The 27866-nt window shown below is 37.0% G+C and overlaps 1 protein-coding gene across 7 annotated transcripts in view; it reads right to left on the bottom strand.

Moving 5' to 3' along the window:
• Slit2 (slit guidance ligand 2) overlaps positions 1–27866 on the bottom strand; it is a 346807-nt gene that overhangs the window by 11382 nt on the left and 307559 nt on the right. For all 7 annotated transcript variants that reach the window (XM_026788661.1, XM_026788664.1, XM_026788663.1 and 4 more), the window contains 4 exons: positions 20084–20177; positions 13692–13829; positions 13360–13600; positions 12026–12156 (listed from right to left, as the gene is read on the bottom strand). In XM_026788661.1, coding sequence (XP_026644462.1) covers positions 12026–12156; positions 13360–13600; positions 13692–13829; positions 20084–20177 — 604 coding nt within the window. The remainder of the gene's footprint in view (positions 1–12025; positions 12157–13359; positions 13601–13691; positions 13830–20083; positions 20178–27866) is intronic.

Here is a 27866-nt window from a genome sequence, read left to right as displayed (position 1 = left end):
GCATCTGCCCCGAAAGGAGAGCTGTCGAGTGTCTGAGCTCACTTCCTCTTCCTCCCAGAGTTCTGTTCTGTTTACTCCTCCCATCTACGTTCTAACCTATCAGGGCAAGCAGCTTCTTTATTTAATCAACCAATGACCTTCCTCCATCAGCAGAGAATCCTGACTTTGTAAGTTTTACCTTTTAATAAACATTGGTCTATTTTTTAGTTCTGAGCTAGTGTGGGATCCCATATATATTCCATAATATATATATATATATACGTAATATATATATATATTATGTGTGTTGTCCAATCTCTCTGCCTTCACTATTCTACATTGTAAAGATTTGTCAATTATATTGGTTTAATAAAATGCTGACTGGCCAGTAACCAGGCAGGAAGAATAGGCAGGACAGCCAGACTAGGAGAATTCTGGGAAGAGGAAAGGCAGAGAGTCAGTCACCAGCCAGATGCAGAGAAAGCAAAATGAGAATGCCTCACTGAGAAAAGGTAGCAAGCCACATGGCTAAACATAGACAAGAATTATAGGTTAATTTAAGTTGTAAGAGCTAGTTAAAAATAAGCCTGAGCTAATGAACCAAACAGTTTGTAATTAATATAAGCCTCTCTTAGTTTCTTTGGCACTTAATGATTGTGGGACCAGGCAGGACAGAAATTTCCATTTACACATTTTTTCTTTTTAAAATGATTTTGAGACTGTAACATAATTGCATCATTTTCCCCCTACCTTTCTGTCCTCCAACCTTTATTATATACACTGAGTTGCCATTGTAATTTGACTCTGTTTTCTTTCTTTGTTGTCACACCCACACCCACACATAAGACCCACACTCACACCCACAATCACTATCACTTTTTCTTTCTAAAAACCTTTGAGATAATTTATACAAATTCATGACCTGCATAGAAGTAGAACTACTAAGGAATGGATGCTAACAGACAATGAAGATTAAGACATACGATTAAGTTTGATGCAATTATTTAATAGATGCTATATGGGTTTTTAACTGTATTAAACTATACATAGCTTTGGTTTCAAACTGGCCTAAAATCTTAGCAGGGTACATGCTCACTGCCATGTTAGGAACACTTCCACAATTCAATACACAGGCAAAAGATGTCATAAAAGAAGCTGGGTTAAACCAATAAATACTGAACATTAAAAACCTAATATACTGTAATACTGTCTAAAATGGCTTAGGAAAGGTTCAAACATGGACATGTGTGGGGTGTGACAGAGACATAATTTGTGAATGTGAATGCGTAACACTGGCTGTGAAAATGACTGCTTCATTTTCTGGCACTAATATTTAAATTTTCAAAAGTTCAAACATAGAAACTAACAGGAAAATGCACCAATATTTCTGCATGTTTTCACCAACAGAATCTAATCATATCCCACTGTTTGTTGACCAAAACTAAAATGGTTTTATTTGAGGAAAGTTTAAAATATTGTTCAGAAATGTGAGGATGTTTGAAATATTTGGTAGAGCAGTGACAACTTTCCATAACTGTGCTATGGAGGTGGTTCAATGAGCAAAGTGCCCATTGTATAAGTGTAGACACAAATTCACATCCACCGTGTCCACTTAAGAGCTAGGGGGTACAATGTATGACTGGAACCCCAATACCGAAGGAGTGGACACAGATGGATCCTTAAATCACTTTGGCTAAAATGCTTAGATAAATCCATGACCAAGTACATACATACAGTTCAGTGAAAGAGGCAGAGTGTCATGGAGGAAGTAATCTTTTGCATCCATAAGCAAAGATGCACACACATGAGCATACACTTGCAAACAGCACCCCCCCCCACTTACAAAGAGTTCACAATGGCAGAGGGTTTTAATACATTGTCTCACATAGCACTTAAAAAATAAATGTATGTCTAATCTACATGGGAAGTAGACAAGATCTCCTAAACAAACTGGGAACATGGGGACCATGGGAGAGGGTTAAAGGGGAGGGGAAAGGAAGGGAGGAGAGCAGAGAAAAATGTATAGCTCAAAAAAAATCAATAGAAAATAAATAAATAAATAAATAAATAAATAAATAAATAAATAAGTGGGTTAAGGGATGGAAGAATCCTCAAAAGTATTTGTTGCCAAAGCCTGATGACCCGAATTTTATTCCCAGAAACTGGGAACTGACTCCTGAATGTTTCCCTCTGACTTCCTGATATGACATACATGTGCATGCACACATACCTGAGTGGGGACACACATAGACACACAGAGTAAATAAAGTAAAAATAAATGGGCATGACAATTAATATTTTTCCTTCGACACCTTTAATTATCTTATCGTTCAACAATATTAAAATCAGCAAAGGAAGTAATTTACTGCCTAAAAAAGTTCTGCAGTATAAAATATGAGCTTCTTCCTTCATGTGTTTTGGACACAGGACCTAGAGAATCTAATGCCTAAGAACTGTAGCAACAACCAGCATGAATGGAACAGTGGAGCATGTGTATCTTCGTGGTATCTTCAACAGCTCTCTAACTCTACTTGAGGTCCCCCAAACGAGAGGGAAATAATGCCCAGTATTGGAAATCTAGCAAACTATCCAGGTCCTGTGACATCTTAGACCCAACAGGAGAATCTGCAACTACCAGTTTCCCATACCAGCACAATCCCTAACTACATTCTAAATACCTATTCTTACACACACAGATAAATGTAACTTCCACCTCTCACCACATACTTTTCTCTTGGCAACTGATAGGCTATTACAAAAACTACAACTCGTCCAAATGCAAAGAAGTCATGCTGCAGTACCCAGCAAACACTACAACACTACACGTAAGACTTGGGAGCACTGCAGAGGAGGAACAGAAAGAGTATAAACCAGAGGAACAGCACTGTGTCTCCTAGAAATGATAGTACTATACAAATAGACATGCTAATTAGAATAAGAAAATTTTACAGGGCCATAGCCTTGTATAAAGAACTGTAGGCAACTAACAAATGCTGAGACCAGAAGCAATAACCTTCCCTAGCAAAGACCTTTGCAATTGGTTATCCCATACCACCTTGTTAGTCTGAAATCATGTACATACAAGAAATGCACCTACATTTTACACATTGTGCATGTTGTACTTACATATTTAGGAGTGAAAAATGTATCAACTATAAAGAAATATAGAAAACAGGAGTTTGGAAGAGAAAAAGAAAATATTACATGGGAGGGGTTAGAGACAGGAAAAGAAGCAAATGATGTCATTTTATTCTTCTACATCCTTTAAAGATTTATTATTTTATGTATATGCTTATTTTTCCCCTGTGTAAATCTGTGCACACGTCTTCCTAATATATGAAGAGGTCAGAAGAAGGCATTGAATTCCCTAGAACTGGAGCTTTTGATAATTATATTTTAATTTCAAATAATAAAAAGTAATTAAGAAAATGACCCTCTTCCAAAAAGATTTATTGAGTTTTACTGTAGGCACTTAGTTAAACTGAGATAAATTTGGATTGGAGTTCTGCTTTTGTTTTATTAAATGTTTGAGAAGTTATTTTATTAAATCTTTCATAAATTATTTTATGGCAACACACTTTAGTTCTCTCTGGCTAATACTATAAATATTTCCCCATTTCACCGTTAGTTTTGCTTCAAGAAGAAGTCATTTTAAAAGCATGCACCGCATAACAAGTTAAATGTCAGGTATTAGTCTCGATATGTTCATCAGCAACATCATACAATATATTCCCAAATCCTAAGCAAAAGTTTGATTTAGTTCATTTTAATATGTCACTTGCAAGTAAATGCCAGAAATCAACAAAAACGTACCTTCTTTGAGGTATATCTTATTCAGGGTACCAAAAGTGACAAACTAAAGTACTAAAGTATAGATAAATGTAACAAAGTTAGTAGGTACACAGAGTGAAGGTCATATCCAATGGATGCTCCCCCTGAGAGCATATGCAACTTGAAGTGGTTTTATATGGATCTTCTATAAACATTGGCCTTAATTAGATTATAAATATTAATACAGAGTCACCTTTTTTACCTTTTTAAAATTGAGAAGAAAAGGCTTACATCTACTGAGGAATAAGCTCTTGCTCACATATTGATTTTAGACAATCAATCCAGACATGTCATTGCTAATGAAGGTGTTTGGTGCAGTAAAATTGAGTGGCTCAACACCTTTAACATTTTCTGTTCCTTAAAGCAGCATTCCAGCTGGGAAGCAAGAGGTAGGTCATTTCATCAGGAACTCAATTTACTTACCAATCATTTTATTGTTTGTTCTACGTTTCATTTCTTTTCAAGTTTTACATCTTTAATGCAAGCTAAATTGTAAGCTACTTTAAAGTAAGGGTCATATGCTATTTGTTTCTATATATTTTCCAATATTCATGGGAATATATGATAAATTTTAGACACTCAATAAACAAGCTATATAAATAAAAGGGCAACATATTAAAGGTATCAGGAATTGCTTTTCGTTATATTATTAGGCAATAGTTATAACCAACAGGCTTCTGGCATATTTAGAGATGGCTTTTCATAGATGTATTTTAATAAGAAACATTATTACTAAGGATAACGTTGAGAGGTATAGGTTGCTTAGCTTGTCCTACTTCCAATGGAATGAGTGTCTTTGGGAAGTTGGGATCATTCCTCCTTCAGTGGAGAAATGGAAATAAGAAGGGTAAAAATTATTTGGCACTATGAGTGAAGTACCATTTACAAACATTACACCCACTTATAATAGTTCTCTGAAGCCTCATAAGAGCTGAACATCATGTCACCAAAGGTGACACAACCAGCTGGTGGCTGAACAGATCTGAAACCAGGATGCCTGCTTTTGTCTCTATGCTTTTAATTATCATGTGACGCCTTTTTAAGTGAAAATTACTTTATGCATAACAAGCTTGTAATATTTGTTAACCTGCTATTCCCAGGCCTTCCAAATAACTCAGGATCGTTACATTTTAAGTAAATTCATATGAGGATTGTGCAACCTGGTACATCTAATAAAAATCACTGAATTGGAAAAAGATTAAGATTGAGCAATCTCACGACGAGGACCTGAAGGTTATACAAATGCATATCAAGTATGCTTGCACATTGGGTCTGGATCCTATTTTGCAAATAGGAGTAAGATTCACGGTGAGATTTTCTTCTCACACAACAGTATATCTGTCTAAACTGATGAAAGCCTGATAACAATAACTACTGAAGAGAATTCTATTTTTATAATTCTAAGAAGAAGTGAGGGCTGATCTTGACCTTTTAAAAGGTTTATAAAACTAATGGCTTTAGTGTCTTTGTTTGTTGAAAGAATATGGTACCACAGGACATCAAATGATTATGTCTGACTGAAAAATATTCCAAACTTAAATTGGTGTTTCATGCTATCTTGTCTAGTAAGGGAGGCGCTGGGCTATTTAAGAACGCTTTACTTGTATGCTCTTTTAAAGTAAAAGCAGTATAGGCACTTCCACGATAAGACTGATTGAGATGCCATTGATTTTACAGTCCATCACAGTCACCTCCCTCCAGGTCCTGCTGCAGTGCACGGTGCCCTCTGGGGTTAGGATAATATTGATAAACTTCCTTTCTCCACTCCCTGAGGGAATGATACCTATATGAGGACCCCCAAAAAGTAGCCACTGAACCACTTAACCATGCCCCATCTAACTGGGTGCATAAATTTTATTTAGTACCATTAATATGTAATTCAGGTTCACTGCTTTCATCTATTACCCTAGATTTTGTTTATTTGAACTTCTGCACTGAAAGTGGTTATAAGAAAAACCATGCAATTTTTCAACCATGTGGTTTACTACGTAAAAATAGCTGAAAAATTTGGAACTTAAAAGAAAACTGAAACTCTAAAATGCTCATCCTTCTCTTTCATTTTTTTACACAGCAGAACTTATTAATAATGGGGTTTTATATCTGTGCAAACTACTAGTTTGTAAGTATTTCAATAATTTAATAAGGATGAAAATTCTAAAATCCTTTTCCTTCCTTCTCTCCCTCCCCTCTCTCCTTTTTTCTTCTCTTTATTCTCTCCCTCCCTCCCTTCCTCCCTCCCTCCCTTCCTTTCTTTATTTATTTTTGTGACAGTGGGCTCTAGTTGATTTGCCTTAAAAGTTTTAAATATCTGTTAACAAAATGCATACAATGAAACAGGACTCTAGAAATGGGTAAGAAGAGTTGTCATCTCATGTTGATATCCTTATGCTGGACATGACTCATCCATAGAGAGTATATGATAATAATATCTGTTAAGAAAACATTTCTGCCTATGTTTTTATATTAAAGGAAGCGGGAAGCCAAGTGAGAGTAAAGATATTTATATCTACTCCATGCATTAGAGTTTTTCAGAAGAAAATTTTCTAGTTTTTGAAATAATGTATTTTTATCAGTATTTATATATAAGCGGATTCAATAAATAAAATCTACTGAAACGGACAGAAGGGAATTACAGTCTGTGAGACAGGGGGCTCTCAGTAGCATCTCTATCCACCACTGTCCAGAGACGAGGACAATCCACAAACTACCAACAGTATGAGGTCCTGGGGGCCTCCCAGATGTCCCGACCAGCACTGTGGCAGTTGTATGTACCCTCCCTTTCAACATTTCCCAACAGCATGTGGTTCTAACCCTTGAGATGAAATGGAAGATGTTCAGAGAGACGGCATAACTTGCCCAACATTACATTGCTCTTGATGATACCATCCCAGAGAGCATGTGAGAATGGCTGAATCTTAAAAAGACGGATGTAAAGATCCTGTCTACTTCTAAATAAGACCACCTTTGCTGTTCTACCTGTGCTGAGGCTCTTCTTTCCCTTCTTCTCTCGCCTCTATTTGTCCATCCTTCTCTCTCTTCTCCTTTCCCTCTTCCACCGTAGTCATAATAGTCTCCTACATCTGTAGTTCTGTACACCAGCATAGTAGACAATTAGGATTTCCTAATTTACTCAGTGTTTCCAATGAAGCTCTCTCATTTGGCATATACTAATTTTAGTTAAGAAAGGAGTATATATTCTTTAAGTATTTTGAAAAAGAAATTTAAAAATTTATGTTAATCTCAGCTACACAAAGTTGCTTTGATGAGCAGCAAGTTATCACTATGTTTGAGAATTATAATACATTTTTAGTCTGTGCAGTGTTGAAGATAGTGCTATGCTGATGCATCCACTCAGTCACTCATTCGGTCATGGCATTAATATCGAGGCCCTCTGAGTGCCATTATCCAAACTCACAAAGCAGACATGTGGCCAGAACCTGCATTCCATCATTTGTTACACCGCTCACTTCATATTTGTTTGTTGTAGATCAGATCCCTATAGTTTGTAAGGCAAAGCAACCAGCCTCTCGGGGAGAGAAAGCCTGTATGCATAGCGTTTGATGACTCCTGTGATAGAAATGTCATGGACATGGCTGATATCAAGACAGCATCAAGCCTGAGATCACACATTTTAGACTTGGGAAGGGAGTTATGTCAGGAGCTCTCAAAAACACAGCTAAAGTTGTTATTAAAGTCTACTCAGTGGAGGACAGCATGGCCTGGGAGTTCATAAGACATAAAATATTTCACACTCTGGAGACACCAGAATCAGAAAGGCATGAGGGGGCCCCCAGCTTTTCCCCTTTCCCCTTACTGCCTGTATTTCTGGTGCTGGAAATCTATACATTTCTTAAAAAGGCCACAGTTCTTCTGTGATGATATAAGAAGTAAGTTGATAAGACAAGCTACTTTATTATTACCGAAAAAGCAAAAAGGAAAAAAAATTACATCTTCTGTTTCATCAACATCCATAGGTATGTTAGCTACTCTCTCAACTTTCTAAAACTTTATTTTTTTATTTTTTACAAATTATGTGTATATGTCTGCGTGTGGGTGTATGCTAGTGAGAGTAGGTATCTGCAGAGGTCAGAGGCACTGAAGGCCTGGAGCTGGAGGCTCGGTGACTCTGTTTCCCTACTGTGGATGCTGGCAATCCTCTGGAGAGGCAGCCAGTGCGTCTATTTGAAGCCCTTCTAATTTATAAATAGCAGCTGATGGCGTTTACAATGCTGTTATTTTCTTAGAAAAAAATGACCTTTATTTAATCAAAGAAAAATCATGTTTTATTAAAAACAATATTCTTTCTATCTAGATGAGAAAAAATTCCTTCGAAGTAAAATATATCAATGTATATCTGACCCTACAAAACCATTATTGTTCTGCTAATTTATTTGAAACAATAACTGACATCTCTAAGAGTAATCCTATAGGAAAAATAACCAGATATGTGATTTTCTCTAATATCCCAAAATAAACTTCACTTTAATCAAGTTGAGAAGGGATCAAACAAATGATAAAGTGTACTTAATGTAAAAAAGTTAATTTCCATATGCAATTTCCTCAAGAGCAATGCATAATGTAGAAAAAAAATGTTGCTCAGCAAAGGGAAATTTACATAACATAAATCACAAGCAAGGAAACCAAACACAAACAAGAACAGTTATTCAAAATAAGAACACTTAATTATGTCCTTTAATGCAACACAAATTTATATACTTTCAATAATGTTCTAGAGAGTTGATAAGGAATATGATTTGAACATTTAATTTAACTGAATATTAAGTAACTCACAAGAGCTGGCTGGCTGCGCTGGCTGCTATTGACGGGTTTTTACTAAAGCAAAGTGGAAGTGGAGCCTTTCTCTCACGACTTCTAGAAAAGGGGGAACAAGCACAAAGGCTGTACCATTTTGTGACTCTTGGAGATAAGCCAGAAAATCAGAGCAGTATTTAACTGCACAGTGTACACAGAATGAAAGAGAGGATTAGACACAAACCAATCCCACCCCAGATGCCACGGAGCCAGCCTGTGAATAAAGAACGTGATGGACATTTGGCTTTGTACTGAAGAAACTTAAAACAAACTTAAAACAAAATGAAATTTTGGAGAATTTTAAATTAGTGATGCCATTATTGTTATTTATTAATTTATATTGTCTATCTAGTTTGCTTATTTTGCTTTCCCACATAATCCCACAGGAAAGCACTATTATTTATTATCTGCATACTTAGGTGAAAACTAGATGGTGATGATATGTTTAACCCACAGTTCCTGGGCATAGTCCTTTCTCTATTATTCCATGATTTTGTTTGAGTGCTGATGACATTCAGTTGGTCCAAAACTCAAAAGAATATGTGGTGGCATCGATGCAGAAATCATCTTCCACACCCTCCTTTTTTATGTCCATCTTTACTTGATGTAAACACCTGGAATATGAGTGCTTGCATCCCTTTAATCTCCTCTGACACTGTTCGAACTTCTTATTTTAAATTTTTTCATACAAGGTGTCTCTATTAGTATATAGTTCTGGCTATCCTGGAACTCCCTAGGTAGACTAGGCTGGCCTTGAACTCACAGGGATTCACCTGTCTCTGCTTCCCAAGTTCTGGGATTAAAGGTGCATGCCACTACAGTCTACCTCCAGTTTTTATTTTAAATTGAGTATTATACATTGATAATCTCAATTTCTTGCCACTATTTCCCCATATTTTTCTTTCCTCCCTGACTTTTTACCTTTTCGTCCTTAGAATATTATTAATTTTCTTAACTTTCAAACATTTTAAATTAATATTAACCTGAACTTTAGGCAATTGTTGTTTGCCTTTTTAAACTATAAAATGAAGTAATTGCCTTCTCAAACTGTGTGTTTTAATTTGAGAAACAGAAATTAAATATAACTGCTGTGCCAATACCTGATAATACATGTTCATATTATATAATTTTTAAAAAAGAAACATGAGCTTTTAGTTTTAAATGAAGAGTGGAGAGCAACATAGTATTCTTTTCATAGCTGTCACAGGACACAAGCTATTTTTAATTGAGGCAAAAAATGGCAATGAACATAGAATCAAACAAATACAAAATGCCCTTTCCAGTAAAGTTTTATCCGGGTAAAATCACTTGGGTTCCTTCAACTTATCTAGAAATATTTTGGTATATTTTATGTGAAAACTAGCTTTAGTATGCCAACACAAGAATCTTTACTATGGTTTGGAAAAGCTCTATACTGCTTCATTGTCATGAAAGAGCAAATAAATAAAATAAAACGAACCATATTATGAAATCTTTTTATGGGCTGAAACACTATATAATTTAAAGTTTAAAGATATATAAAATGTTGGCAGTAATTCATCAACATTTGGGGGCAAAATAGCCATTGTATTCCACTTGAAAACCAATAATTATATATCTATTTCCATGCTCTAAATAAAATAGTTCCAAGTGGACTAGCTCACCACCAGCAGAGCTCATCAAACTCCACTCATGGCTTCCATTAGTATCTACTCTCCAAGAATCGTTTATAAAGGAGCCAATAAGCTTATGGAGGCTTTTGAAGCACATTTGTATATGCACCAGTAAGATTGAAACAACTTACTACATGTTATGTCAGAATAAACACCCAATCACTTGCAGTCAAGTGTTTTTGACCTACAGATGTGTTTTGCTAATAAATATGGTGCCATAAATGTGAATCAATTTAGGCATGGTGACACAGGCTTTTAATCCCAGCACTCAGGGGGCAGAGACAGGTAGATCTCTTAGTTAGAATCCAGTATGATCCACAGAGAGAACTCCAGGACAAACAGGACTAAATAGAGAAACCTTGTCTTGAAACAACAACATGAATCAACATTTAAAGGAAAGAAAAAAATCATAGTGAGAAAATAAATGAACGACAGACTTGGAACAATATTTTACATGACAGCATCCAAAGAGAACTGAGAGGGATTTGATTTCATTTCCCTATCATCACAATCACTTATATTACACTGCCTACCTCCGAGCTCTTTGTCTCATATACTCACGAAGCCAGACTTTTAAAGAATGTAAGCATAAGACCCTAGTCTTTCCCTACAATCGACTTGCTTAATTCATTTAAGTTACCTTCCTGGAAAAACTACGCTTTAGATTATGAAGCCTGATCTAAAGGTGATTTCTTTCTTTTTTTTTTGGTTTTTCGAGACAGGGTTTCTCTGTGGCTTTGGAGCCTGTCCTGGAACTAGCTCTGTAGACCAGGCTGGTCTCGAACTCACAGAGATCCGCCTGCCTCTGCCTCCCGAGTGCTGGGATTAAAGGCGTGTGCCACCACCGCCCGGCCTAAAGGTGATTTCTACTGTTATTTTTACATGTGAAGTAATGTCTGATGCATGGTCAAGGATTATTGGATACTTTGTTTATGATCTAACAAATAAACCTTTCCTGAAGATCACAGCACAAAGTTAGCCACGCTAGTCAGCCATTTAAGCAAGGCAGTGGTGGCACACACCTTCAATACCAGCAGCCACAGTAGTTAGCCATAGAGTCTGGGCAGCAGTACTGCACATCTTTATTACCAGCACAAGAGAGGAATATAAGGCCAGATGAGACAGGAATTCACTTCAGACTGAAAGTCTGAAGATTTAGTAGAATTAAGCACTTTATTGCGCTTGTTTGCTTTGCTTCTCTGATCTTTCAGCTTGAACCTCAATATCTGTCTCTGAGTTTTTATATTTACGCTACACAATAGCTTGAATATATCATTACATCCATGCATAATATATATAAACTTCAACGCAACAGTGTTGAAGGGTAAGGAAGCTATGAGGTAATTAGGTCATAAGGGCTCTACCCTCCCTTGGGTAAAGCCTGAACTTCAGGGAAAGCTTGAGTGGTTCCCCGAGGAAGGCATAGATCAGCCCTCTTCCCTCCCCCATCTTTGGCATATTTTTTTTTGTTGCCATTTTTTGCATTCTATGAGAAGATGATATCACGCAAAATCTCTTCATTACAAGATGTGGTTATCCTTATCCTGGATTTTCTAGTTTGTAAATTATAAAAAAATTCTGATATTTTTGTTACTCAATCTCCAGTATCCTGCTATAGAAGTTCATAAAGAACTAAGCCACCTGCTATCACCAAAATATTCCCATCCCTTCTCATTATAGGATTGTAGAAGAGAAGCAGTTCTTTATTGAATAAGCTTTTTCACCTTTACCAGTAATTGAGAGATCTTCACCTGTAAATGGCCGAAGCCGGGTGAGAGCCGGTGTCATAGCTGGCTCGAACTCGCCCTCGATAGAGTTCCACAGCAATGTGGTCTTTGTCACCTTTATACAGGAGGATGCCGCTGTCTTCATCTGTGGCAATCTAGTAGGAGGTAGCCCTGATGTTAGGATGCACAGTCAACCAAATGCACTCATCCAAAGAAACAGGCAAATAAGCGAGTGAAGGCTTTTCACTACGGTTTGTCTGGTGGCTATGAGAAAATAGTGCTGTTGAAATTACTGCTTAAAGGTAACTTGTCTGTGAATTGTTCTGTTGTAAATAAATCCCCCCCCCAAATAAGAAAAACAGTAACAACTATTTAAGGAAACCTGTTAGATGTCATGTGAGAATTGTCTTTATTGGGCATTTTTATGTGTCTGTAGTTTTATTTTGTTTTGTTTTACACCTACTCTAAGCTTTATTATTGGCATATACTAAATGTGACTATATTAAGCAAAATGGATTCTCGAAACCCATACCAAGTTATTTACACTCACATCATATAGAGAGGAATAGGCTACATCTGCTATCACATTACCTTTCTAAATTCTTTTGGGGGCTTTTGAAGTATTTATGTGTAAGTTAGAAATTAAAAGTACCAACTCCAGTGAACTTGACATAATTATTCAACATGGCAAGCACTAGAAGTTGGGGTGTGAAAAGTGATACTTGAAAGTAACCTGCCTCCCTCCCAGAGTTCTTGCCTCATAATTTCAGAAGCCCTGCACCTATTATCAGTGTCATGGCCAAAAATATAAATAAATAAAAGGAGAGGAAAGTCTGCTGGAAGTTGGTCAAAGTCCTTTAAATTTAAAATATACTAAATAATTTCATTTACTTATTAAGCAAGAAAGTAGCCCAAAATACTGTCCATATATTATCCCTAATCTAGTACAATTCACAGATTAGGGGTATGAGAGATTTGCTTAATGGTAATTGTCTTGGTAGCAAGACAGAAAAATGTTAATTTCATGCCTGTTCCTCAAGGCTCTGGGTGGAGAGTTACAGGTGATGTTCAAGTCAAGATGCTGTGTCTCAGCTGTGTGCTTCTCAGCAGCAAGTTTCCCATGTGCAGAGATTAAGGGCAGAGCCATAAAGATTAATGGGCACAACTTCACTTAAAGTATAAAATACAGTGGCAATTTTGATGACCCCCTCCCCACTCCTCACCCTTTAGTGAATTAACATACTGCCTCTTGAAAGGAAAAATTCTGAAGCTTTTCACAGGGGCAAGGTTTTCTCCCCTGCGTCAGTCGGGTAAATGTGACCCCCAATCAGTTGAGCTCCTTGGAGAGGACCACTCACCTGAAGTGTAATGTTCGTCTGAGGCCGGACCTTGGCGGAAGGAATCTGGAGATAGGACTCTTTGTTTACAAAATTCACACTGACCAATTTTTCACACTTCTCCCCCAGGTAGCCAGGCAAGCACTGGCATATTGGCTCATTGATCCTGATGATACACTGAGCTCCGTTCTGACAATCAAAATTATCACAGGGGCTGGTGCGAGGGAGGACCATGGGTGGAGAAAACTCACAGAACAAGCCACTGGGAAACAGAAAGGCAAATTCGATTAGGTTAGATGTGCTAGAGCCCTAGAAATGTCCCCCTAAATCCAAACGTGCCATCACGTCCTCACCTGTAGCCTTCAGGACAGACGCACGTGTAACCATTTACTGCGTCCGTGCAGTGAGCACCATTTTTACACTTGTTATCTTGGCAGTCATCAAAGTCAATGTCGCAGTGCTCACCAATGTACCCTGGAGTGCAGTCACACCTATTTTGGCAAGGAGATAAAGTTTCAAACTTTTGGCTTAGTCAAAAGATCACAGAAAACAGTGGCATTTCATCTGGATAAAATGAATGGTGCCAACTTAACATAAAAATGTAATTAATAGATATCTACAAAACAGTACAGGCCAGACTGTGAAGCTTGGGTTTCTTACTATCTGTCAGAGGAACGGCCATTAATTCCTTGATGATTGGGGCAACGTAAATCAAAACACAAAGAAGCTCATTGTACCAGGGTTTTTATTTCTTCCCTTTCTCTTTCTCGCCCCATATTGCCTGAAGTGCCCTTCATTTCTGTTCTTCTTAATTGTGTTATCCATTTTGATAGTGAAAGTTTTATATGTTGATTTATAAAGGAGATTTATAAACTTGTTGCAGTTGCCCTGCCTCTGACTCCTGAGTTCTGCAGTTACAGTCAAATGGGACCATGGCTGGCCCATTTACAAAGGATATGAGCTATGTTTTAAAAGCAGTAACAGTTTTATTTTGTCACAGACTAGAAAACTAGAACATAACATGATTTAAGAAAATGAAACTAATGATATTGGACACCCTAATTTAAATTTATTAATTATGGAAAAATTGGGTTGAATTGATAGGTTGGGATACTGGATGAAATACAGAATGTCTGAGGTCAATTCAATTCGGAATTGATCCTAGAAATTTTGTATCTGATCCAATATATATTACTTCCAGGCTACAGTTTCCCCTCCCTCCTCTCTTCCCGGTCACTCCCCTCTACCCCCTCTGTTCCCATCCCAATACATTTCTTCTCTGTTTCTGTTTAGGAAAGGACAGGTCTCCTATGAGCATCAACAAAGCATGGCATATGAAGCTATAGTAAGACTAAGCACCTCCCCATGTATGAAGGCTGGGCCAGGCGACTCAGTATGTGGAGTAGGGTCCCAAAAGTTCTGGGGTCTATTCTATGTGTGTTTCATTAGGTTCTTCACTCAGATTGTGTAGAGGCAGAAAAGGTGTCAACTGTATTGATGATAAAAGACTGGAGGAATGCAGATTATACCACTGAGCATCTCCTCAGTCCAGTACACATTTTAAGACTATGGGTTCGGTGAACCCATTCTAGCATTCTACAGCTCTGTGAAATTAGATGCCATTATGCACTCTGTACAGGTATAGTCACTGTGGGAGAAAAAGCTCAAGCCCATATCCACTGGTAAGCACTGGTAAGTGCTTCATGTGGGATATAGAGCATTTGACCAGAGCCTGGACCCTGAGCTAGTGTACCTCACTGATGGATAACCAGCTGCTCAAGGGTTCCTTTCCAAACTGTGCTCTGGTGCTGATCATTGCAAATTCCAGCTCTGACATTAAGAAGCCAAGACTTCATGATCCTCTAGGGAATCACATACAGTGCAAATACAATGGTTTACAGACTACTGAGGCCCTCACTTTATCAGGGTTACAGCTACCCATGTTGTAAATTAGTCACAGAGAGTTCAGATACAAACAACAATAAAACACTGTTTTATTTTGTGTATCCTTTAGAGTAGCATCAGATCTTGTACTGTCTACTGTGTCCACTCCTGAAGATTTATCATCCACTTATGCATGCTGATATCTGCTACCTTCTTAATATAAATGAAATAAAGCTTTTGTAATCACATCCACTTCTACCGTACTGAAATATGACATGTTAAGAAGACCCTCAGGCAGTAATCACACTCAATGCCACTATGCCTGCTGCTCAAATCTTGTAGGCATTGCATCATCTCACATATCAAAAGAAAGATGAGCAGAGTTTAGTACAATTGAGAGCAAGGGAATACCTTTACATAATTTTTATTATGGTATCTTGTTAAAAGTTTTGTTATTTATTACTATTCATCTCTTATTGTACCTACTTTGCCAGCTGAATTTATCTTTAAAAAGTATAGGAAAATGATTCTATATAGGGATTTGTAGTGTCTAGTATTTCAGGCATTTTATGGATAAGGGTTATACTCTCATATGAGTTGTGAAGCTACAGGGATATTGGAACTTATACAGGTCTGGCCATAGATGGGTAACTCTTGTGATAGTTCTCTCCATCCTCCACTCTTTCTTCATAACATTTCCTCTTGTGATTTGATCAATTTAAATAATGGTATTTCCATGAGTGTGTTTCCTTTGAGTTTAAAGGAGGATTCATTTCTTTGTTATGTACACACACACACAACAGAAAACCATGTTTTTCCCCCCACAGAATTTGGGCTTTGTAGTTATACACAACTCACATTCCATTCTGGCTTCACTGTTAAGTGTGTATTTTCTTGCTTAATGAAACTGTGTCTTTCAATATTCACCGCAGGATGTTTTAATATATGTACACATTGGGCAATGATACCTATAATCAAAGTAATTAAATATCCATCACTTCACTGTGGTGGTTAGCACTGTCTGCTTGACAGGGGTCATGTGGGAGACAGGCCTCTGGGCATTCTTGTGAGAATGATCCAGAGCACAGAGGTAAGACGTGAAGACCCAGTCCTGGTGGGTGCTGAAATGGCATCCTGGACTTTACAGACAGAGAGAGAGAGAGAGAGAGAGAGAGAGAGAGAGAGAGAGAGAGAGGAGAGAGTTGAACAGATGTCTATATTTTCCTTCTGTCTGCTTTCTCATTGCTGATGAGATCTGTCCAGCTGTATCCTGCTCCTGTCACCCTAACCACTTGGCCATGAAGGACTGTACATTGAGTTGTGAGCCAAGGCAAATGCCTTGTCCTCCAAGTTGTTTTTGTCAGGCCATTTTGTGACATCAACAGAAGAAACTAACACTCCCCCTCCCGTTACCTTTAACTTTTTATGTTACTTTAATCTTATCTCTTTGGAAATGTATGATGCAGTTTACTCTAGTCACTATTTCTACATTAGTTAGGTCTCAGAACTCACTCATCTCCTCCCTATAGAATTTTAATATCAGGACCTAACATCTGTCCATTTCCATTACACCGAAGTCATGGCAATTACCACTACACTCTGATTCTAAGAGTTTAACTGTTAAAATTCCAAATGGAAGCAACATCTTGCATCATCTGTCTTCCTAGATCAGACTTATTTCACATGCTGCAAAACAAAATTTTTGAAAAACTAAGGCATGTAGTCTAAGTATCCCTTTCTTATTTATATCATGGCATTATAATTCCTACTCTACAAGCATGTTAAATATTTAATGCCATGTATAAAGTCATTAGCATATTGTTTAGATATCTTCATGTTCAAAAAGCAATTATATTTTTAACTACAAGTCTTGATAATTCTAGAAAAGTCTTTATATGTATTCTATACTAATAGTACAGTATTCTATAAAAAATTCAGTGTTTAAGTGAATAAAGATAGTTTAAAAATATTCCTGATTAAATGTGGCATTACACAGTGCCAAGGGTATTGCCTAAAGATGCAAACTCAGGTGCTTGACTGGAGAGTGAATGCATTAAAACAAATGGGAGAACAGTTCTTCTTAGAGAGGCATTCAGATGGCATGTGTGCCTTAGGAACAAAATGAGCTCACTGCGTTAGCGTGCTTGCACCTAAACTGGTTGGCTTTAACACTACATCACCATAAAGTGAAGCAAACAGCAAGTCTGACACTAAATGGACCCTAAGTGGTCATACACATTTTCAAATAGATGGACGGGTCTTGGAAGAGAACTTCCATCAATGTTAATGTGGGCAGCGCCACTGAAGTGCTGAGCATTAAAAAAAGAAGGCAGGCTTTGAAATGCTCTGAATTATTTATCTGAGAAAAGAAATCAAAGTAAAAGATAAGAGAACCACACATTTAACACAGTAGCTGTCTAGGAGATATTTTATACCCTCTTTTTCCCCCAAACACTATCTTTTAAGCCCTTCGGAACTAGCAGCTATATCATGACCGATTATTCTGTCTTTCCCTTGTTTTAAAGTGGGAAGAAACATTTAAATAAGAATTCCCTAAATCTTCTATTACGAACAAAGTCCATCACATCTCTTCAATTCTATTATATGAGGAGAGAGGGAGGATATATAGAATATAAACTATACTGTTATGACTATAAATGCTAACTAAGAAAGACGTATTCTTCAAAATACTGCTCATGGCATATCATGCTCTAAAAATATCTCCAAGCAATTCAGGAGATTTATGAAATGTATAATAAAGGATGAAAAGTAAAACCAGCTCCGTTAGCTTAGTAATAAGAAAATGAAATTGAAGTAACATTACAACTTGTCCAAACAATTCTCAGTAAAGATTTTCTCTACTGGCTTCCCCTTGTTCAGTTTTCACGACCATTTTCTTTCTGCAACGATACTTCCCACAGTGTGCAATTATTTATAAGATGGGAGTAATAGCACACACTCTGCCTTAACCTGTTTTCAGCTCAACTACATACAGCTATAAAATGAGCTCGTGAATTACTGACCGCTGAAAGCCGTGGGCTTTCAAATCCGTCCTTCCAGACCCCAGCAAGGCAAACTCTGGAGAGTAAGCAACCTAATTGCTAGTAATAGAAAATGCTTAATTAAGACCCAGTCCTTTGCTTAAGACAACCTCTCCTCGTTTAAGATTGTTTCCATTAAGTTTCGCTAATAACTTGTGTAGAACTACACAAAGTCCCGTGAAATCTGTTTATCAGATGCGCAGTCCCAGGAAACCATCCTTGTTAACTCTGTGCAAAGCGGTGGGCCTTGATCCACATAAGTGATACAGTTTTGACCTGCTGACCTTAACTGTGGGCAGATCAAAGCCATTGGGAATTAAAGCAATTTACCTCCAGAGTTTTGTAGAATAAAATTCAATGTAGTATTGTGCATAAAATAAAATAAACAAGAATTTTAGTTTTGGTCTAGAATTGTAAACTGAAGCAATGAAAGATGGACTGAGATCTATAGCCTTTCCTTCTCAGTAGTGAATATAATCTGTATATGCCTAAACTCTATGTATTCTAAAAATTTTGATTTTAAATCAAATTGACTGATAATACTGTCAAAAGAAAATTCTAAAATTAGTTAATTCAGTTTAACCTTTGACAATAGATACTGCATCAACACTGGCTGATGGAGTAGAAGCCATCTTTGCCACTTGTCTTATGCAAGCATGGCTTAACTCCTGAACATAGCTGTGTCATCCCCCAAATCCAGTCTATCCTGATTCCAAGCCAACTGTGTTACCAATAAACCAGAAAACCTGTTAGTAGGAATATAGTTTCCACAAATCACATATCTGCAAAGTATCAAGTCTCAGTTCAACCAATGAACACATGCATGTGGTCTTTGCACCTGACTTTTCTGGGCTAATATTTCCTTCTGTTTAAAACAAAGAATTTATATTTTTGGTTGTAAGCCATCTTCTCAGTCTTACTGCAACATAATATGCCATGGCTGGCTGATATACATGGGAGGCCTGCCCTTTTCTGAAGAGAAAGGAGGGGCATTGGGTGGGTGGGAGGGGATGTTGCTGGGCAGGACTGAGAGGAGAGAAGGGGGGGTGTAATCAGGCTTGGTAAAATTAATTAATGAATTAAAAATACTTCAAAAATGAAAAATTTAGTCTGGATGATGTTTAAGTTACTGCCAAGTCTAAAATTCCTGACAGCTCCTTAATATATATTAAGGTTGCAGCAAAAGTATCATCTGATTTGGTACCATGCATATTTCAGAAATATTGCTAGGGGGAAGTGATTTTGATAAATTTTTTAGCTTACTTGAGAGAGCTCTCTATGAAGTAGGAATGGGAAGCCTTAGATCTCAAAAACAAGGTTAATAATTTCATAACGAGAACAGACACAGGCTAGGAATGTCCGGAGAAACCTGGCGACAGTGTCACAGTGTTTTTCCCAGCCTAGATAGTCAGTTGACTGTTTTAGACCATAGACTTCTCAGGTACATCAGAATCAGTCTCTCAATTTTAAAATAAGTTTACCTGGTGGATGTTAGAAACTTGGTTAGACTGGCCATTACATAAGTGTTATGAAACTGATTTAATGGTTGTTTCACTTCATAAAGGGCTTCTTAGACATTGTGGGGAACCAAAAGTTTCCCTGTTTGTTTGTTTTTTTTCCCCAGTGTGCTAATAATAAAGGTCCATGGTGCACAGGAATATTTGCAGGCCTGTCACAAGCACCAGGTATATGTGCCCCATTTCTAATCTTCAGCAAAAGTATACAGCTAAGGATGGTGGAGGAGACAGGTTCCTTAATGAACCCCCCACCCCCCATGCAACCTCCACCTCACCATGAGCCCCTAGTGGCCTCAGACTTACTTGAATCCTTTTGGTGTCAGAATGCACTTGGAGTCATGCTGGCAGGGGTTCAGGTCCTGGGCACAGAAGTCCAGTTTTTCCTCACACAGTTCGCCTGCAATAGGGGAGTAGTGTTAGTTCTCCAAGGAAGGTGGGCAGACTTTAAGGCAGCAGGCTGCATCACAGCTCAAGGTTGAAAACAAAAGAAAAGAGTGGATCCCCACAATATATGGGGGCAGAATATCACACGCCTAAGTTCAGTACTGGCTCTGTAGCTGAACGGGCTCCAGACAATGCAAATAAAGTATGTGAAACCCTTTAGATATTATTGGATTAAGGTAAGGGGATTTGAGTGCTTTTTATTCTTTGTTCGTTAATTTTTACATTTAATCATACATTGAAAAGTAAATATACACACAAAACAAATGATCATTAAAAAACTGTTCATAAATAACCCATTCAAAGTGACCAGGTTCTAAAAGCAGAAACATATTTACCTCATCCCTGTAGTCTCCCTCACCACCCTTCTGCTTAGTACCAGAAGTACACCCAATGTGACTACTATTTTGACAAGATAATAGAATAGTTGTGTACATTTTGACCTTAACATAAACAGGGTATTTTTAAGTGGAATTATTTGGTTTATGCTTCTTTTAATTTGGTTTATTCTGTAGTTTTATGATTGAAAATGTAATTTTCATATTATCTAAGGTCTTCTAAATTTAAAAATAAAACCATTTTGGGTCTCTCTTACATGTCACTAAAATATCAATGAAATACATATTAATCATTTTATGTGACATAAAGAAAAAGAAAATTTAAGTAAATATGAGACAGAGAGACAAAGAGAACTCTTTCTCTAGGACTATCAAAAAGGTTAAGAAGTGTAACTTTTATCAATGAATGAAGAGTGAGAATATAACTATGTGTGTTTTACCCACTCTCTAATAATTTTATCACTGAATAAACTATGAGCATAATCATGTAGATAGTAGGAACTCTATATTTGACAGTATGTTCGATAGTCTATGAAGAAATTTCATCCAATGATTTATGCAGTTACTATTTCAAATACATTGACTTAAGTCTAATTTTCATCAAAAGGATTTTATAATCATGGCATAGGACTCAAAAGGCAACATTCTGAAAGTTCTTTGGTCAACTTCTATTTCAATTATAAATTAGCTTTTCAATTATATTAGTTCAATAAATGAACAAATTATTTGACATACAGAACAAGCTCTTACTTCCTCCAAGAATGTAATTTTGTTAGTGTATGACTTTAGGACATGCAAGGCAGCCTTCCTGTTGCAAGCCTGTCCTGTGACACAGCATGCTATCTGTGGACATACATGTGTGCCAATTAAATGAGGGCCATTTATTTAGACACCAAAGAAAATGTTTTATGATGCAAGTATATAAATGCACTCATCCATCATTATCTCAGTCTAAGAATGGATAAGGAAAATGTGGTACTTTACACAATGGAGTACTACACAGCAGAAAAAAATAACAGCTTGAATTTTGCAGGAAAATGAACGGAGTTAGAAAATGTCATTTTGCATGAGACAACCCAGACCCAGAAAGAAAAGTATCACCTATACTCACTCATAAATGGTTTTTAAACATAAAGCAAAGAAAACCAGCCCACAAATCACAATCCCAGGGAACTTAGACAACAATGAGGACACCAAGAGAGACTTACATAGATTTAATCTACATGGGAAGTAGAAAAAGACAAGATCTCCTTGGGGGAGGTTTGAAGTGGGGGGAAAGGCAGAGAGGGGAGCAGAGAAAAATGTAGAACTCAATAAAAATCAATTAAAAAAACTTATTGTAAGTCTTATTCATTTTTTTTTTTTTTACTTTGAGAATGTCTGAGTCTTTAAGCCTGTGTCAGAAAAGTTGTACCACATACATACATGATAAAGCACTTTTAAAACAGTTTATTTCATGTTTGTAATTTCAAGCACTGCTACTTAAAGAGACTTTGATGGAATTGATCATTATATTCAACAGACAGGGATGTGAAAACCATCTGGGGTGAAGGGTATTTATCAAAGTCTAAATGAAAGAGCCTATAAAATATGATAAAATATGATAAAAAAGAGAGTGACCATTTGAGATAAATGAAATCATCAATTTTATGTACTTTTAGTTTATTTCCAAACATGAAGTTGCATTACAAGTAGTAAGGAAGAGCAAGGAGTTCCTTCTTTTTTCACTTTAACTCTGGCCCAGGTCACTCCAACAGGGTAAACCATGGTTCATCAAGACTGTGGAGTTGTGACAGATGCTGGGACTGTTGACATAAAGAGAGCAGCTCTGCCTTAAGGTGATTCTCAATGCAGAGGCAGAAATGAATACAGAGATAGGAGAACACGTAGACGGCTTTTTTCTCTAAGTAAAAACACAAAACTTGGCCTTTTTTCTTACTGAGGAATTTCTCCCTAGATTCCATATGTTAAGGAGTGAGGCAAGAGAAATGTCTCAGGAAATGCTGGTTAAACATGTTGCTCAGTCCTTTGTGGATGGTTTTAGAGTGAGCAATCCAACTTAAGTAAGAAAATAACTCTAATGTCATGTATGTATTTCTTATCTTTACATGAATAGCATAACAGTAGTGTTAGTTATGACTGAAGCTGTATATTAAAAAAATGTGTTTGTGTGTGTGTGTGTGTGTGTGTGTGTGTGTGTGTGTGTGTGTGTGGCCATTACATGCTATCCCCCTTGGTCTGATATTATTGGATGATTACTTCAAAGACAAAGAGGCTCTTGTAATCACTAAGAACCTGGTGCTTGTAACTACCACTTAAGGCATCTTTCAAATCACCAAGTACTTAGACTCTTGTCACTGAATTCTACCCATTAATCAATAAATTCATTTCCCAGACTTTAACTAATGTTTCTTTTCTCTTTTGCTTGGATAAGCTCTACTTACATTTAAGTTGTCAGTTTCCTCATTCATGCTTGTGCCTGTAGCATGACTATACGGTAGGACTGTAGGTTTATGTTGTCATATATGTATTTAAATTATTGGGCTTTACCAATTCCTTGACTGCAAGATCATACTAAACAAAATCCTAATGTGTTTGCTTTTGCATCTTCCTAGGCTGTGATGTATAAGGTGCTACATTCAGATACTCTAATGAATAAGCAATAATCAAGGCAAGATTTTTCAGCCATATTCAAGTTACGTCAGTTTTTCAATTTTTATGTTTTCTTAGTTTTATATGTTATAACTCAATCATCACTAATAATGTAGTTAGGCTCTTAAGTTTGTATATTAAATTTTGCCAGACTGACTATTAAAGTAAATTCATTCATTGTGCTATTTATTTAATTTCCTAATTGTATTTAATTCTGCTACATTTCAAAAAGAAGAAATTTTAAAATTCAAACATTGTTTTGCAGTGTGAGAGTTGGGAGTTGCGTTTGACATAGGAAATAAAATAAATCTCCAGGATGGAGGCTGCACTTTGCAGGTACATCTGATCATCAAAGGGAAACTGTCCAAGAATAATTGCACTACTGTTCAAGGAAGAATAGGAACAAGTACTCTAGCTGGAGTGAAACCAGAGACTCCTGGTTTATTATTGAAAAGTCACCCAGCCCTCATATAATGAGAAGGGTATCTCACTTAGTTTTTTAATTATATGTATCCAGAGTTAGTTCTCAGTAGGGTAATAACAGAAAATAAGGAAGTTGAATTGTGCTTATTATGGTCACTTGCGGGGAAATGAGGTAATTTCAATGACTGCTTCTTTGCTTGAGAGCATCAGTTTCAAGAAGATAAGAAAAACAAGGCAGACATATTCTGATTCTATTCTGTTTAGTTTGGAACTCAATCAGCAGGTCCTTATGAGAAAATGTGCCAGTCCATTTGTTTGGTTTAGGCCACTGTACTTGGGGGATGGTTCAGTGGCTGTACCCATCAACCTCTTAAGAGACATGATTCCAGACACACTTTGACTTTGTGAATCTGAGGAAATCCTACTTGCTTTCTACTTTGAATTCCTAAAAGTCCCAAAGGTAAAGCAATGGTATGGGACATCATGGTATCTTGGTATTTATGATTTCAAGGACAACCTGGTCTACAGAGTGTCAGGACAGCCAAAGATACACAGAGAAGCCTATTCTCAATAAAATTTAAAACTAAAAAAAATATAGAGTTTAAAATAAAGCCACATAGAGATGGAAAATACATAGAGAGTCTGGATACTCTATGTTATTGTGTTGTCTTTGAATTGTTTGATGGCTGAGGAAGGAGCAACAGCTGTTAAAGACATTTGATTATAAATGCTGTTGGATTAATTGAACTTATGTATTTTGAAAATGCCTGGACTTCAAAATTTAAGTAAAAAATATGTTACTCTGAAGAACAGGTTTTCCTTTATTTCCACAGGAAGTGAGAGGCTGGGGATTAATCCTGGATTAAGAAAAATAAGATTTGATCAAGGAAGATTCCCTGAGAAATCTCCAATAGGAGCAGATGGCCCAGATGTTTGAGTTCTACATCTAGAACAGCCTCAAGACTGTTGGCTGAGATGATGAAGCCTCACAGAATTTTCCAGTCAGAATTTGACCATAATCTTAAATTTTATTTAGGTTCCCATAAGATTATCAGCACCCCCAGTCAGTCAGCAGGAAGTAGCCTAGAAAACTACACCCGGATTCCCAAAAAATGGATTATGGATGTTTTTCTTTGTTAGGGTGTTGGTTACAAGTTGTTATGAATAATGGTCAGAAAGAAAGCTAAACAAGGGAGATTAGAGTCAGAGTTCTTGCTTTGAAAAAAAAGGGGGGGTGGGACAATGGCCTTATACTTTGTAAAGTTTTGTCACTTGTATTTTAATAAAAGACTGATTGGCCAGTAGCCAGGAAAAAAGTATAGGTGGGGTGACAAGAACAGGAGAATTCTGAGAAGAGGAAAGACTCTTTCTGCAGTTGACACAGAGGAAGCCAGGCACAGAGGAAGCAAGATGAGAATGCCTCACTGATAAAAGGTATCAAGCCACATGGCTAACATAGTCAAGAATAATGGGCTAATTTAAAATGCTAGAATTAGTTAATAAGAAGCCTGAGCTAATAGGTCATCCAGTTTATAATTAATGTAGACCTCTGTGTGTTTCTTTGGGACTGAATGGCTGCAGGACTAGGCAGGCTAGAAACCTCTGGCATCATCATTTAGAACAGGGACTAATGAAAATACATTGTATGTAGTCAGCAGATAGTTTACAAATAACATTTGTCCATGCCAGAACATCGCAAAGGCTACACACCACATATTACATGTTCTAAATGTAGGGATTATTAATTTTTGTGACAAATTCATGCCTAGTTCTTAGATTGATCAACTTCTTTGAGTACGTCTGTTAAAAATTTAGGTTAGAAATGAACACAGTCTATACCATACAGCATGAGCTATGAAGGAGCATGGGAAAAATGGTACCCATGTACCTGAGAAAGTACAATTCTACCAAGTCCCACCCTTGAGAAATAGCTGTAAATCATTGGTTACTCAGCATCCATGAAAATATTTTCCTGTATATTTTGATACAGTGATTATGTGACCATTTATCCTGACTTGCTCACAACACTCCTTTAGACCTGTTGTTTTCAGGATACTTACTGACTGCTATTCCAGTACACCTTCATTTGGATAAAAAATGTAATGGTCACTTCCTAGGTGGAACAGTAAAAACTGGATCATCATAACGTATGACCCAGCAGAAGGAGATCCTGAAAAAAAAACTATTCTCCTTGGTGAAAATGATAATACTTTTTTTGGTTACTTTTTGACATAGTCTTCTGCAACTATATACAACATAAAAGAATTGTCTGTTTGAAATTAATTAGTTTCATTATTCTGGGCCTATGCTCTTCATTGATAAAAGAGGTTTTAGAATTCAAAATGTAAAGTTGAACTCTGTCTCGAAAATAGACTTTTTATGAATTCATCTAAAGAGATGGATAATGCAGATAGGAAAGTAACAGAGAGCATTACACTCAGCAAGATAATATAATATTATTTTGTTCTGTAAGAAAAAGAAATGTCAGCATGAGTCCAGAGCCCCTGCAGTACCAATAAAGCAAAGAGACAGAAGCCCCAATGCACACTGAAGGCTTTTCTGGGAAACAGTACCTGGAGTGGGCCTTACCTCCTGCTTTATTTCAGATACATGTGCTTAACCGATATTACTATTCCTTTTAAAAAACACAATGGGCCTCTTCTGTTTATCATCTCTCTTAATTCCCTTCTCATATCAAATCTATTTTTTCAAGTTTCTTACTACAATTTACTGGAGTAGTCCTTAATATTTTTTGTGCCTGTTTTCATTGTGATAATTCCTAACAAATGTGAAATTTAACACAACCCCATTTATTAAAGAAGGTTTAATTTAATTAAAGTAATATTTGACTTAATGACTTCAATCTTTATAGGATTTATAATATTACTATCAGGTCGGCAAGGATTTATTACCAGACTTGCCCCTTGCACAGTAAGTTAGTCTATATATTTGTTATCTGTATGTTTGTTTTCAAAATTTAACATTGGTACTGGATAACCAAGTGGTATGCTCTTCCTTGAGGAAGATCATTTCACCTACTCTCAGCATTCCTTGGTTTATTTTCTCTAGTATGCTACGTTTTTCCTCATTCACTTTGGGATGTATATAGTGCCCTTTTCTTTGCTCTTCTCATGTTTAGGCAGTCACGTTGGTGAGACTTAATGAGTTTAGCTTTTATCATTAGTAGCAGACACCGTCTCACCTCAAATTCCTTGATACTTGGCTCTTATAATCTTTCTACCCTCTCTTCTACAATGTTCCCCGAGCCTTAGGTATGGGTGTGTCTTGTAAATGTACACACTGGGATTGGATTCCACAACTTTGCATCATGATTGGTTGTGGTTTCCTATAATTGTCTCCATCTGTTCAAAAGAGAAGTTTGCTTGATGAAGGGTAAGGACTACACTTATCTGTGTCACTCCATATTTTTTTTATGTCAACTATGTATCAGACCCTATGAACATTTTGGGGGCATAGTGGTGATGACAATGGAAAGCTCCTCCCATTTTTTGTGGAAGTTGTCCATGAGGGAGAGGAGAAAGAGAAACATTAATCCATAATAACACAACCACGTTGAACAATGCTTCTGACTTGAATGCTAAGCAAGAAAATTTCCTGGTGCTCTCAAATTAGGATGCTGTGGGGAAGAACAGATTGGGTTTTCTGAACTAGAGAGACTTAGCTATGTGATAGAGAGGATGTAGGAGCCTACTTGAAGAAAGGTAGAGAGTAAAGCTCTGAGAGGCCAGGAATGAGCGAGGAACAGCCATGGTTCCAGTGGAGGCCATAGAGTCAGCAGTGGCCACAGTGTTTTCTAAGTTAGTTACCTTACAGAAGTAAAACAAACAGAAGAAACATTAACAAAGGTATGGGGAAGACAATGGATTGCTTTCTATCCAGAAAATAATGTGGTCATTTTTGTACGAGGGTCAGTATTTCTGGAATTTTCTAACTCAAATTCACTGTTTAAACCATTGATGTAGTTTTTCACAAAATGGAACAATAGGAAGGGTACTTGATTAGTAAATGAGTGAGACCCTATCCAAATTTTCCAGTACTCCAAACTTTGAATTCCAGCTAGAAAAGTCTACAACAAAAGGAGAGACTATTACACCGTGTTGGTGGATACTCAACTGAAAGTTTCTACTGTGGTTACTTCTGCAAATAACTAGATCCAATTCTCCCTCTGCTTAAAGACATATGATTCTGAGGGCTGTGGATGCATGAATGCT

This window comes from Microtus ochrogaster, unplaced genomic scaffold (assembly GCF_000317375.1).
Source record: "Microtus ochrogaster isolate Prairie Vole_2 unplaced genomic scaffold, MicOch1.0 UNK5, whole genome shotgun sequence".
Classification (NCBI taxonomy): domain Eukaryota; kingdom Metazoa; phylum Chordata; class Mammalia; order Rodentia; family Cricetidae; genus Microtus; species Microtus ochrogaster.
The sequence above is the reverse complement of the archived record's forward strand: the minus strand, read 5'-3'. Positions and strand labels throughout refer to the sequence as shown.